General features: G+C 44.5%; 1 protein-coding gene across 1 annotated transcript in view; it reads right to left on the bottom strand.

Moving 5' to 3' along the window:
• Positions 1-7,443: 7,443 nt before the first annotated feature.
• Positions 7,444-12,584, bottom strand: part of ANTXRL (ANTXR like) — a 58,641-nt gene continuing 53,500 nt past the window's right edge. Inside the window, exon 18 of the mRNA XM_085065346.1 lies at positions 7,444-12,505. Coding sequence (XP_084921472.1) covers positions 12,275-12,505 — 231 coding nt within the window. The 3' untranslated portion in view covers positions 7,444-12,274. The remainder of the gene's footprint in view (positions 12,506-12,584) is intronic.

Below are 12,584 nucleotides of genomic sequence, written 5' to 3'. Positions count from 1 at the left end.
ATTCCTAAGAGGACGAGCTGGGCCAGCTGCTCCTGCCTTCAGCACATCCATCACATGGCGAGGGCAAGTTGGGAAGGAGGAGGCAACATTGCCCTTGGTATAATAATCATGCTGTCAGGTCTGCACTGGCAGGTTGATCAACAGCACACAGAAAGGAGAGCTCATGAGTGATCCTTCAGTCCTCCTCCTGTGGGGGTAACCTGCCTTAGCAGGCAGGGTGCATCTGCTTTTGCTGGATCCCAGTATTTGCTGCCTACATACACCTTTTCCCTGTATTGGGATTTAACTCGGTCAGCTTGCCATGGAGATAAGCTTTCTTGAGGTTTCCAAGGACAAAGAAGCCCTTCTAGTCAGAAAATCACAGAGTTATAGCAAAGAGCCATAGGTCACAGAGGGAGCAGAGACCAAACCAGACAGCAAATCTGAAAAAGTCCAAGAGGTCATTTTTGCCATCATGAACTAAAAAGGCTGTGAAGGGTTGAACGAGGGTATTTTAATGGATAGACACACTGGGCAGGTTTTAAGAAATCCGTATGGATGGGGTAGGAGAGGTCTGGAGAGCCTGAAAGCTGCAACAAGGCTCAGAGCAGTGCTGCATAGACTTAATACAGAGCACAGTAGTCGGCACTCTCAGGCCAGTGGAGCAGGAAGCAGTCCAGTACCCTTTTGGCTTGAGCAAACAGGGCTACCCTGAACAGCTGTACACATGAACAGATTTGTCTTCATTGCAATTCTTGTCCCTCCCTTAGCACTTGTGCTGTGTGAGTGAATCTATCTGTGGTTAATGGACTTTACTGCTGTGCACCAGAGACACACAGAACTGTTACAGCACCAGTAAGCAATGCAAAGCACAACCTCACACACAGGTCAGTGATTACCCTCAGGAACACGCAGCTCTTTAGAAAAGGGGCAGGAAATGATGCATGGACTCTCCCAAGCCCAACTTTCTCACCTTGTCACTGTCCCCCAGCCCAGAGGCCATACTTGCATCTCAGGTACTACTCTGTTTTGGAAAATGAACCCTAAATGAACAAACCAGACTGTCTAGAAACTCCGCTCAAGGTATTATTAAGGTGGTTGGAATTTATCTCAGTCAGTCATCATGTTTGCTTATACTACAGGGTATTGTGGTACCCCACAAAACAGAGCCATCTTTCATCTATCTGCAGGAGGAATACCTGGGCAGTGGGTCAGCCATACCATGGTGCAGACACCACAGAGTGTCTGTACAGTGACTTTTTCTGAGGCCTCATCCACATGCCTTCTCCAGGCTTTCAGAGAGTCCCTGCACCTGCTGACATGCCCAGCAGAGCTGTCAGCCAGCAAGAGTGGGCAGCAACCTCCATCAGAACAACATCTTACACCATAACCAGCTTTGGTTTTGAGATTTTAAGCCATGTAGTCCAAATCAATTTTCAGGTAGACAAAATGCAGCAGGTACTAGTATACTTAGCTTTCTTTGACTCCACCCCCGGGACTTTCCAAACTTGAATCACTGACATTGGAGCTGTCCCTGATAGGTACTCATCCAGCACAAAGGAAATCATAATAGAAATCACAAAAGGTGATTTCTAAGGACGCCTTAACAAAAAGGTGCCGATAGCCTTAGAAAGATGCATGACTGACATCACTTCAAGAAGCTTTTACTACCTATTAATCTCAGGCTGTTCTGTTGGAGGTTGAATGGCAGCAGTGTAAAGGATGCTGTAAGTCAGACTGAGGATGACTAAAGCCTTCTAGAGTGCAGAGGCAGCCCCCTTTTCCATCTATGGGTTTGTGAAGTCTGGCCCTATGCCTGGAAAGTTTCAGGCCAAGAGCTGAATTCTCTGGAACATGAAAGCCTATGGAAACCAGGTTCTCAACTGCTCAGCAATTTCCTTTCATGGCTTTCACTTCTAACAGAATCTTTTCAAGACCAACAAAATCAGCATACTCCACTGGGAATTTCATTGCAAAGTATGCATTTGTTTGTTTTCTTCAGCCAGGAACTTGGAAATCATGTGGAATCATTGAGGAAACAGCAGATCAAACACAGAGATACACTGCTGGGCAAAGCAATACTACTATAACCACATAACATAGCTACTTAACTTTGAAGAACCAAGAGCATACCCCTTAGACCAAACAGGAGAGGGGTATTCTGCTACAAGGCTACAAAATGGATACCTTTCTGCAACCGAGTCTGTGAGCAGAACCATGTAGAACTGGAGCTGTGATGAGGACCCAGTTCAACAAATGTCAGAATTATTTATGTATAAATCACCAAACTCACATAGCACGGTACTTTCCAGATCTGAACATTACCCTTATACAAGTCTTTTAGCTCTGCACCCATTACTAACAGCACTTGGCCCTACCTTTGAGAGTCTTGCCCCAGTCCCTTTCCCCAGCAGCTGCCCTGCTTGCAGAAAGGCTCACAATCTCACTGTGAAACCACAGTAGCTTCGTCCTGCAGGTTTTAAGCCATTATGTAAACAAGACCAGAGACCAAGCACTACCTTCTGCTGCTCCCTTTCCCCCCACCACCCTCTTCTTTCTTTTCTTCCTGTTTATCACTATTAATCACCTCACCTGAAATCAGATCTCTAAATGGGAGAGCTGTGTCTATTTTCCAGTAAGTTAATCCAAACAAAGATTTGTCTGTTTATCAATGAGGTGTGAGCTGGGTGGGGAAAAGGGTCAGATGGGGAGGGCAGCAGCTTAGTGCAAGGAGAGCATCTGTAATGCAAAAATAAAGTTGCTAAAGCCTAGAAAAATTGTACTCGCCTACCTGTCAGCTCACTACCCACCCTGCCCTTTGCTCTTGAGCCTTTGAACCATATTTCACAGTGTAAATGACCCCAAAAATTTGCTGCAGGAGGGAGAGTCAGGGCGAGGCACCAACACTTGCCCTGCCTCTGCTCTGCCACTGACTCTGGCTGAGCATTTTTCTGCTCATTCCTTTCTCAGCTAGTGCTGGTGCCAAGGAATTCCTCCCAGTTGCTCTAACAACCATTCTCCACACAAAACAGGCAACTGCTGTACTTGTTTAAACCCAAAGGCCAATAAAGAAAACACCCTCTGCTGACCATCAAAATGGTCAGAGGCAGCTCACTTGGGTCTGATGGGGACATGACAGATGGCAGGAGTTCCCATGCCAGCAGAGGGTGATAGGCAGCATTCAGCAAGTCTTTGGATGCTCGGCTGTGAAGTATTTTGTGCATGTATCAATCTACCTCTGTGGGGATCGTTTTTTGTGTACTCGATGGAATAAGTATCAGTGTTCGTGCACAATTAAACACATCCCTGCTGTTTGAAATGACCCTGCTATAGAGGCAGACTCCCACAGAGCAACCTAAGAGAGAAGAAATAAAGAAAAATTCTCTCATATCCCTGATGTGTCTGAGTCCAGCTGTTTGTAGCAAGGCAGCAACATACCTTTTACTGCTTGCAGTCTCCCAGTTATTCCTGTGAGAGCTGCGCAAGACCCATGGCCTTTTGGTTGATTTTGGTTCCCCTCCCACTGCTGCAGAATTGTAGTGACACCACTGAAGTCAGTGTGCTCGTGCCAGTCACACAGATAACACTGCAATGCATATCCAGATCTCTCTTGGTGGACCTAGAAGAGGCATCTTAAAATCTTGACAAAGGTAAACAAAAGCAAAGAGACATGAAGTATTGCTTCCCTCTCCTGGGGACATGGCTGCTGAGGCCAGATCCTGGCAGAGAAGCATCATGCACTTTGCTTGGCTGCAGACACACTGAGAGGCTATTTTTACACTCATTTCCTGCAGTTCAGTTAGGGCTGCTCCTGAACTACCAAAAATACTGGAATGCCAAACATGAGTCATGCACGGCCAGGACCAGGAGCCTCTCCAGCCTCTTTCCTCTGCCCCAGGGATTGCTGCAAAGGTACCCAGAGAGAAAAGCTGGCAGCTGTTAAGTCAGAGCAGCCACCATAGCTACAGTTGCTGAAACTGCCTGGCAGGAGCACTGAGTTATACTGTTCAAACAGCCAGAGCTGGGCTCTGTCCTTGCAGCAAGGGGAACTGAGGCAAAAACGGAGGGCAGAGAAACTCTGCCATAACTTGATTCACCTGCACTAGCCTCACAAGAGGGAAGGAAAGGCTACCCCACAAAAACTACTGTGCAGAGTTGGTGGGCCCAGAGGTGCCCCATCACCCCTCCAAGCCCCTCTTGGCACCAGCAGGCTGCAGCTCAGACCCATGGGGAGCAGACAACCACCACCCAAGCACGGCTTAGGAGAAGGCGAACAACAGGATTCATGAGGCATGCAAAACCTCACCCTCCAGATAAAACTTCCAGGAGACCACAGCACAGACACTGCCTGGGACCACCTGGGAAGCATTCTGCCTTCTCTGCCCGGGGTGATGCTGGGTTCAGCTGGCCTGGATTAGAGGCAGACATGCTGCTTTGCTCCTGTGTATGGCTGGGGGGAAATGAGCTATTTCATATTTTGATCTGTGAGTCACTTCAACAGTACAAACCATTACTATTGGCAAAAATAGAGAGAGGACTGGGAAACTCCAGAGCCTGCAGAGTTCCAGTTTTTCCCTGCCCACTTTTTTCCCTGGAGAAGGGTAAGTGCTTCAAGACACAAGTAGTCCCTGGCCATACTCGCTAGCTTGGGAAGAGAAAGACTGCACCAGGGTCTCTCTGAGTGTCCTGGCAGATAGGCTGGCACACTCCTGGTGTCTCAGACACAGGCTGTTTGCACTCCTGGAGCTGGAGTTTCCTGGTGAGCAACAGCAGAGCCAAGTCTACCATCATGATGATGATGGCTTGCAAGGGTTTTTAACTACCTTCTGAAGGCACTGTCTGCTGAGGACATTGAAGCCTTTCCCAGTTGGAAATAACAGCCTCACTGAGGTGTTGAAATCCCTTTATCACTGAAGAGGCCAACACACCTTACACAGGTGCATCAGAAATCCAGAAAAGACTAGGAAAAAAAGCCCCAAAGCTGAACTAGGACCACCCCCTACCCCTAGGCACATTCACTGTTAACTAAGCTATTCCTGATGCAAAAGGAAAGAGAGGCACAAAGCAGCAACAGTTGTGTTTTTGAAGAGAATGAGCTGCCACATATGCTTGCCATATTTTTCCATTAGTCTTGATTGGCCAAACACATCTTTGACGATGAAGGGGAATTTTGGGACTCCTGTTTCCACCTCAAAACATCTATGTATTGAAAAAAAACAGATACTAGAAAACATTTAAGGGCACTAAGTATTTTACCCTAACAGTGCATGAGACATGACCAGTAAGGAAAGAGTTGCTGTATTTAGTAACCTGTGGAAAACACATGGGTGTTTATTACACATGGCTATGGCTTGACAGCTGTGTTCCTGTGTGCTCAGGGAAAACTCATGCTCTCAATCCATATCCCTCTGCCACCAGAGGGAAAAGTGTATACCTTAAGTGTGAAGTGTTCTGGGTCACAGGACCTAGGATGTTTCTGCTGGACTCCTATTTCTATCATGAAGAGAAAGACAGTCTGTGCTCCAGGACCACAGCCCAGAGGCTCAGTAAGATGCAGGACAGCTCACTTCAGCGAGTGACTTCTGTGGCTGAGACACAGATGGGCTCCTCTAAGGACCTTCAGTGAAGTATTTACCTATGCAATCATGCATCTCTGAAAGCTTAAAAGGAAACATTTTTCAATTTATGTCACAGGCAAAACCTTTTTTTATGGAACTTTTTCATCTCATGCATAATCTTGCAGTTGGAGCTACAGTCAGAAATCAGAGTGGTACCTGGCTAGGAAACTCCAGTGCAACCTCCTGTGCACTGAAAAGGAAGGTCCTCCAATGCGCAGGAAAAGGGTAAATGGGTTGCAGAAACAGATGAACTTTGAGATGAGTCCTATCCCAAAGGGCAAAGCACATTCACAGAGTAAAGATCAGACAACTTCCAGCATGGGCAACATGCTCTGCCTGTGGTTTTTTAAGGAATGGGAGAAGAGGGGAAAAGGGAATTTTTTCAGTTCGTGGCTCAGGTTGCTGAAGCCAATAAAATTCTTGTTGCTGAGTTCCATGCAGCCAAATAGGGTAGGCTGGTGTATGTGAACATGTAAATGCCACTCTTGAGACCGTGAAGTACATTTGATGAAAGATTCTAAATCAGCACTAGAGGCTATTTATAGACAAGTCCATAACCAAAGACCTGGATTTACACATTCCCAGTCTCTGGGAATGTTCGGGTCAAATCTGAATTTTGTTTTCTCAGGCATGCATAAACCTAACCATCCACAGCTGCAGCCAGTGTAGGGTTTTTGTTATTGCACAATAAAAATGCCCAGAGCTTTGGCTGCAGGACCACTTTTTTTTATCTGATCTCTTCTGAGAGCTTGAGCCTGCTTTTTGAGTAAGAAGCAGATGGAAGAACAAAAAAGAGCTAAGGCCACAAAACCATACTGGGTGACTATTGTCTTGCCAGCTTGGGGAGCAGAGTGAGAGCAAGCCAGGCTTTTTGTCAGAGCCCCTGCCTCCATGAAGGAGTAGCACAGCTCCAGGCTGAGGATTTCAGTTCCCATTAGCAGCACAGCCAGTTGGAGCTGCCCAGAGGGAAGGGATGCCTGGCTCAGTCACCACACAGCTCCCACCTGCTTTGCTGCAATGAGTTCATGTGGCTACCAGAGCCCCAAAATTCAGTGCCCACCGTTTTTTTTGCTGATGGGGCTCACATGTGCTCAGGGGATTGTGTCTGTGCAAAGAGCAGCTTCCTCTCCCCTTGCACACAGGGCTGTGGCTGCCATGCTGGGCACAGAGTGCAGAGCACAGCTCAGCAGCTTTGCAGCAGCCTTGATTAGCCATAATTGCAGCCTGCTTGGGTTGGAGATTTTTGTGGCCTACCCCTGTTGACCCTTCTTGCCTGTCTTATGTCCACCAGCCCTCCCACCCGCCACCCCCAGTCCTCAATGGGGCTGGAACACATACAGAGGAAACAGTGGAAGCAGGGAGGGACTGAAAATCTGTAGTTTTGTCTGAAGCCTGGTGACTCCAGTGTTTTCAGAGGTGTAGGATTTCCCATGGAATTTCTCTTTGTTAAAATCTTGAGCTCTGGCATTTTATCTTGCAGGGATTTTACTTTGTCTCTATGTGTTCTATGACTTCTCTTCAAGACAGCAGCAATTAGTTCAGGCTCTGCCCCATGTATTAATAAATGTCTGAGCCCTGACTCCAGTTCAATTTACTCAGCATTTCTACCCTGTTACAAAAAACAATGGGTTACCTTTGAATTAGGCAAAAATCGAAATTCTCAGCCTAGAATCAAGAAACTGAGGCACAGAACATACCCTCATCTCTAGTTAAAATAGTAGCAAGTAGAGGGTGGTAATTCTGACAGCCCAACTCCACATTTTTCTCCTGACCATGAAATGTCTGAGCTGATTAGAAAGAAGGTACTGAGAAGCTTATCCCCTCTTAAAAAGAGCCTCCAATGAAATTCTCTGTAGTGTTTAACCAGTAAGCACTTTTATTGTTGATTCTGAATCCATTAAGACTACATTATGTTGGATTACAAGATTTTGGCTACATCTCCCACATTTGCATGCAGGCATTACATTTGCAATGTTTTCTCAGAGAAACGGAGCATGCGCCTAAAATGCATAAAGTTACATGATTATAACATGGAAGCAGCATGTCAGTTACAGAAATTTGGACCACCTGTACCAGTAACAAACCCACACCCCATGTAAAGCTTCTTTATCCCTCAAAAATCCTACAGCTTCCCCTGTCCCTCATCTCCATGCCCCAGCTGTGTATTAGCCCACATCCCCACTGTTTCTGAAAACACTACATCTTTCTAAACAGACAAAAATTTAAAAAGTTGAGTACAGTACATTTTTCCCCCCGTAAAAACAAAAACATTTCCTAAAATATTTCTCCCTCACTACCCCTCTCCTCATCCCAAATTTAAAATCTATCATAATCTACACATTTGTTCAAGCACTGTTATATGTTAGGAATCTCTACTGCATTATTCAAAAGTTAGTAACAAACTTCTAAACAAACTAGGATGACCCAAAAATTCCCCTTACCCCAAAACTACAGAGAACTGAAAATGCTATACTGCATTATCACACTTGCATGCATGTGTCCTGAGCCACCTCTATTTATTCACCTTGAGCCCCTTTTAATAAATAACTGTCCAGCAGTAACATCCAGAAGTGTGCTGTCTCCTCCAAATTAAACTCTATATTTACAGAAGTAGGGCTGTTTTCTCAGTGAAATGTTTCTTTAAAAAAAAACCCAAACAAACCACAACAAAGTAACAACAATAAAAACAGCAAACTATTAAAGAGAGAAAGCATATTACTGATCATGTTGTCTGAAGACCAACAGGAGTAAAAAGCATTAGGAGCACCAGGTGCACATGCATTTGAACTGGTACAGTTCACAAAATAACGTCATTCATTGTTATGCTTGCTCTTTCACATGAGAAGCTGATTCTTTTCCTTTTTTTTTTTTGTTTTTCTTTTTCTATTTAGGACCGTCTGCTCTGCAGGCTACTCCCGCAGATGGCAACACATGCACTGAGTTTGAAAGATGGCCATAAATGTGCTTTGATCAGTGTGGTTCTGTATCAGGTTTAAACACATAGAGTTTCCCTCACCGCTGCTTCGCACCTTGTGTCGTTTCACATCTGTACTAAATGTGAACCCAAGGTCCCCTGAATCCATATTTTCCTTTAGGATTTGGGGAAGTATTAGATATTCACTTTTTGCAAGTGTCGAATGATGCTATATACTGGAAAATACATGGGAATCATCCCACATGAGAACATTTCTTAGCAGTGTAACTACATATACAAGAATACCAAACAAACATTGAAACATCAAGCCAGTTAGAGGCATTTTGTGCCTTCATTTATTTCGAGACAGTTCTCAGCTGATGGACACCAATATTACTGCCTTGATATCAGCTGGCCTATTTTGATTTATACCAGGTAAGGATCAAGCTCAACAGACGATGAAATAGCAATCAGTTTCTCCTGCTGTGCTGTTACAGTGCCTGAGATCACTGCAAACAAGTACATTTCTACACAACCAAAAGGCCTTTCTGTAGCCAGTGTTGCACATTCACTGCTCCCTCCTTTGCAAAGGCAATTAATTTTAAGGCAAAAAAGTTCAGTTTCTCTTCCTGCCTTCTTGGCAAACTAAACCTGCAGTGCTCCTGTCCAGAGGCTGCAGCAAAAACTTAAGTTACACACCAAATGCTCAGTTTCTTTTACAGTGAGAATGCAAGAAAGTCTATTTATGCCGTATCTAATTTTCAAATCCATGCTGGTTCCTGCTTTATCATACATGAATCCGTTAACCTGGAAGCCCAAACTGTTGCCATTCCTGCTGCACTTGGAAGCTGTGCAGAATTGTTAGGGTGTGTTATCTCTGCAAGACTGGCTATTCCAGCAAAGAAGAATATTCTCCTCAACTGCAAACAACAGGCATGTTGGATGTGTGATTGTGAGAAGCCCTCCCTAAGCCAATACCTCCACTTTCACTGGTAGTGAGTGAAATTCTAGCAACATTAACATCAGGGCAAATCACCAACTCTACAAACCCCTCCCAAGACCTGTGCAGGTGCAAGACGAGACAAACTGTGGCTCCCAGGCTTTTTAATTAGCTGAAGTTAACTCTCGATCCACCAAGTCACTGCTTCAATCTCATCGCTGCTGCAGTGGTCTGCCCCAACCCCACAAGCAGCTAAAGCTCTAATGCCCTGTTTTGTCCTGGTGTGGGAATCAGTTTTATTGCTCTGTGCCATTTCAATTTCTAGTTAGCATTTTCTGGCTAATTATTCTTATACAACCAATGTGAGAAGCTGTTCGGGACACCTGTACATATACACTACAAATAGTTTTAGACCCAGCAAGATTTTTTCTGGGTTTCCATATTACCAACATAATGTCCACCAATGATCTCTGCTTGTGAAGCACATTCCCCCTCCCTTCCCCTTACCCTGTCACTGCAGTCATCCAGTTCCTTTCACTGGGGCCAAAAGCCCAGCTTCACCAGAACTGCAATGGAAAATTGGACTGGTTTAAGTTTCACCTTTCAACTGAAGCAAACAGAGGTAAATGATGACTGTGTGTCACACTGGCTGCAAAAGGCCTTTCCATTCATAGGAGTGCAACTCTCAAGCAATTTTTGTAAAGCAAGAGAAACCAAACAAAACCCTACACAGTTCCCACACACAAACACAGGCACACACACACACACATACACACATTCTTCTTTCTCCTCCAAACAGAAATCCATTCTTATGAACCAAATTATGCAGACCCTATTCAAGTGTCTAAAAAGAATGAGGATAGGGTTAAGTGCATCCCAATTCTCCTTTCTGATCCCAATGAAGTCACAGGTCAGCAAAGTACTTGGGCATAAGGAAGTTTCTCTTGACCTGCAGGACATTTTAACATATGCAGAAGTGCTTTGCTGGCTCAGGCCTAAATTAGGAACAGGTCCAAGACCAGCTGGCACTCACAACTGTGATTCCACTACCTGCACCAATATACATGAGGTAAGAGCTAAGCTCAAGAGAGCAGAGCAGTGCAAGAGGAGAAAGAGGCTCTGTGGTTCTTCTGAGTTACATTTGACAGCCTCAGCTGCATACACACGGCGTGTCACAGTGATCAGCATAGACTGATGAGAGCTTGGTGGTGGTTCTGCAAGTGGGACTTCCACTGGAAACAGTAAGCTTTATTTCTGTTTGTACCAGAACAACTTTATATGCCTGCAAACTGTGTGAAAAGATCTTAAATCTGGAGCAACTGCATGATACAGTTAGTGTTTTATCTTAGACTTATGTGCCAGTAACTACTGTGATGTGTTACACACCCACACACAGATGGAGAAATAGGTATATGCTGTGTCATAATGCAACATATCATTATTTCTACAACTATCCTAAAAACACAGCCAGTGCCAAAGCGAACCAGCATAGGTTCCCTCTCCAGTACAATATGATAGGTAGTGGTGGAGAAAAAGCAAGCTCAGGTGTTATTTTGAATCACTAGGGAATGCTCTGGGCACAGCCCACTCATGTATGGCTTAGTGAACACTAATGATGGGCTGACCCACAGTCCCGCGTCATGAATTCCCACCTCTGTGTGGGTGCTCACATCACTTTCTGATGATACCCAGAATTGAGGTCATGGGAGAGCAGCCAAACATATAAAACAGGGATAAAAGCTCATACTCACACTTCACACCATGCCTTTTGACCACAAGTAGACTGCAGGGTTACATGTTAGTGGGATCTGAACTAAAGAAAGAACTGCTCAAAGAGGAATTTACATTTGAATACAAAAGGATCAAATTTTTCTTAGCAGTAAGGTCAAAAGGAAATTTATCCAATCAAATAGCAATATAATCAGTCTCTCAATACTGCTGATATAAATAACACATGCTGTTTGCTTACTACAGCATCTGCTGTATGTTTGCTTCATTTTGGACTATGCTTGCTGTAAATGAAAACTAAACACCCAGCCAAAAAGTTTTTCTCAAAATTCCTCTGAACTTTGGACAAACCTGAACCCAAGTCTTGTCCAAAGTCTGGATTTCTAGATACAGATCTGACCTTCAGTGGTTATCCTATGCAACCAAGTCTAAACATATGCAAAGATGGCAACCTCAAAAATAATTTTGCCAGGTGAAAAAAATATATCCCTTGTCTGTGCTAGATTACTGAGCTAGATTATTGGCACACAGTCTAGTGTTACCTCATTGTAGTTAAAGGCTTCTTAAAACTTCCACGGAAGTTCCACCTGCAGAACCAAGGCAGAAAGTTATCTTTGCAATTGTTGACCCATATTAACATCTGGATGCAGTACTGTTGGGGAAAAGAAAGCAAATTCCTCAATGAACTACGTTGAACCAACTTGCAGGTGGCAGCTATCAAAGCCACTGATGCATGAGTACCGGCTAAAGTTATTAATGAATGATCTGACATAAAAAGTCAGACAAATGTCGTATCTAAATAGATCTTCAAATGTATACACATAAAAGCTGCTACTGTATCTAGATGGTCATTTTGATTTGTTTCTATACCCCATAGCTCTGAATCTATCCACTGAATGTTTACTCAGCACGTGTGGTATAAATATATTCATACACTAAAATTGACACTTGGAAATTTTTTTTCTTTTTTTTTTCCTTTTTTTTCTTTTTGCTGACCAGCAACAAATTCTGATATCTTTAACTGTAAACCAATACTCAATAAATATGCTGCGTTCAGCAAAGAGACATGTTTTGTCGATCAGGTTTTGCTGCGCTCTAAACCATGGGCTGCGGCGGTGGGCGCGACGGAGGAGGTCCTGGAGGGGCTCGGGATGGAGGTGGTCCAGGAGGTGGCTGCCTGGAAGGGGGCTGCAGAGACACGGGAGAAGAAGGATTCCTTGGAGCATTGTTGAGGGGAGCACTGTCACGCCATGGCTGCTTTGGTGGTGGGCTGTAAGGGGCAGAGGTTCCATCCGATTTCACCCGAGTGAAGTTTATGCATCTTCCCTAGAGATGAAGAAGAGTTCATTATTAAAAAGCAGGTATTTTGACTCATCAGCAGCTACTCAAGGGACTATAAGCAGAG

The sequence above is a fragment of the Lichenostomus cassidix genome, chromosome 6, assembly GCF_008360975.1.
Source record: "Lichenostomus cassidix isolate B80296 chromosome 6, HeHo_3.0, whole genome shotgun sequence".
Classification (NCBI taxonomy): Eukaryota; Metazoa; Chordata; class Aves; order Passeriformes; family Meliphagidae; genus Lichenostomus; species Lichenostomus cassidix.
This window is presented reverse-complemented; position numbering and strand designations above follow the sequence as displayed.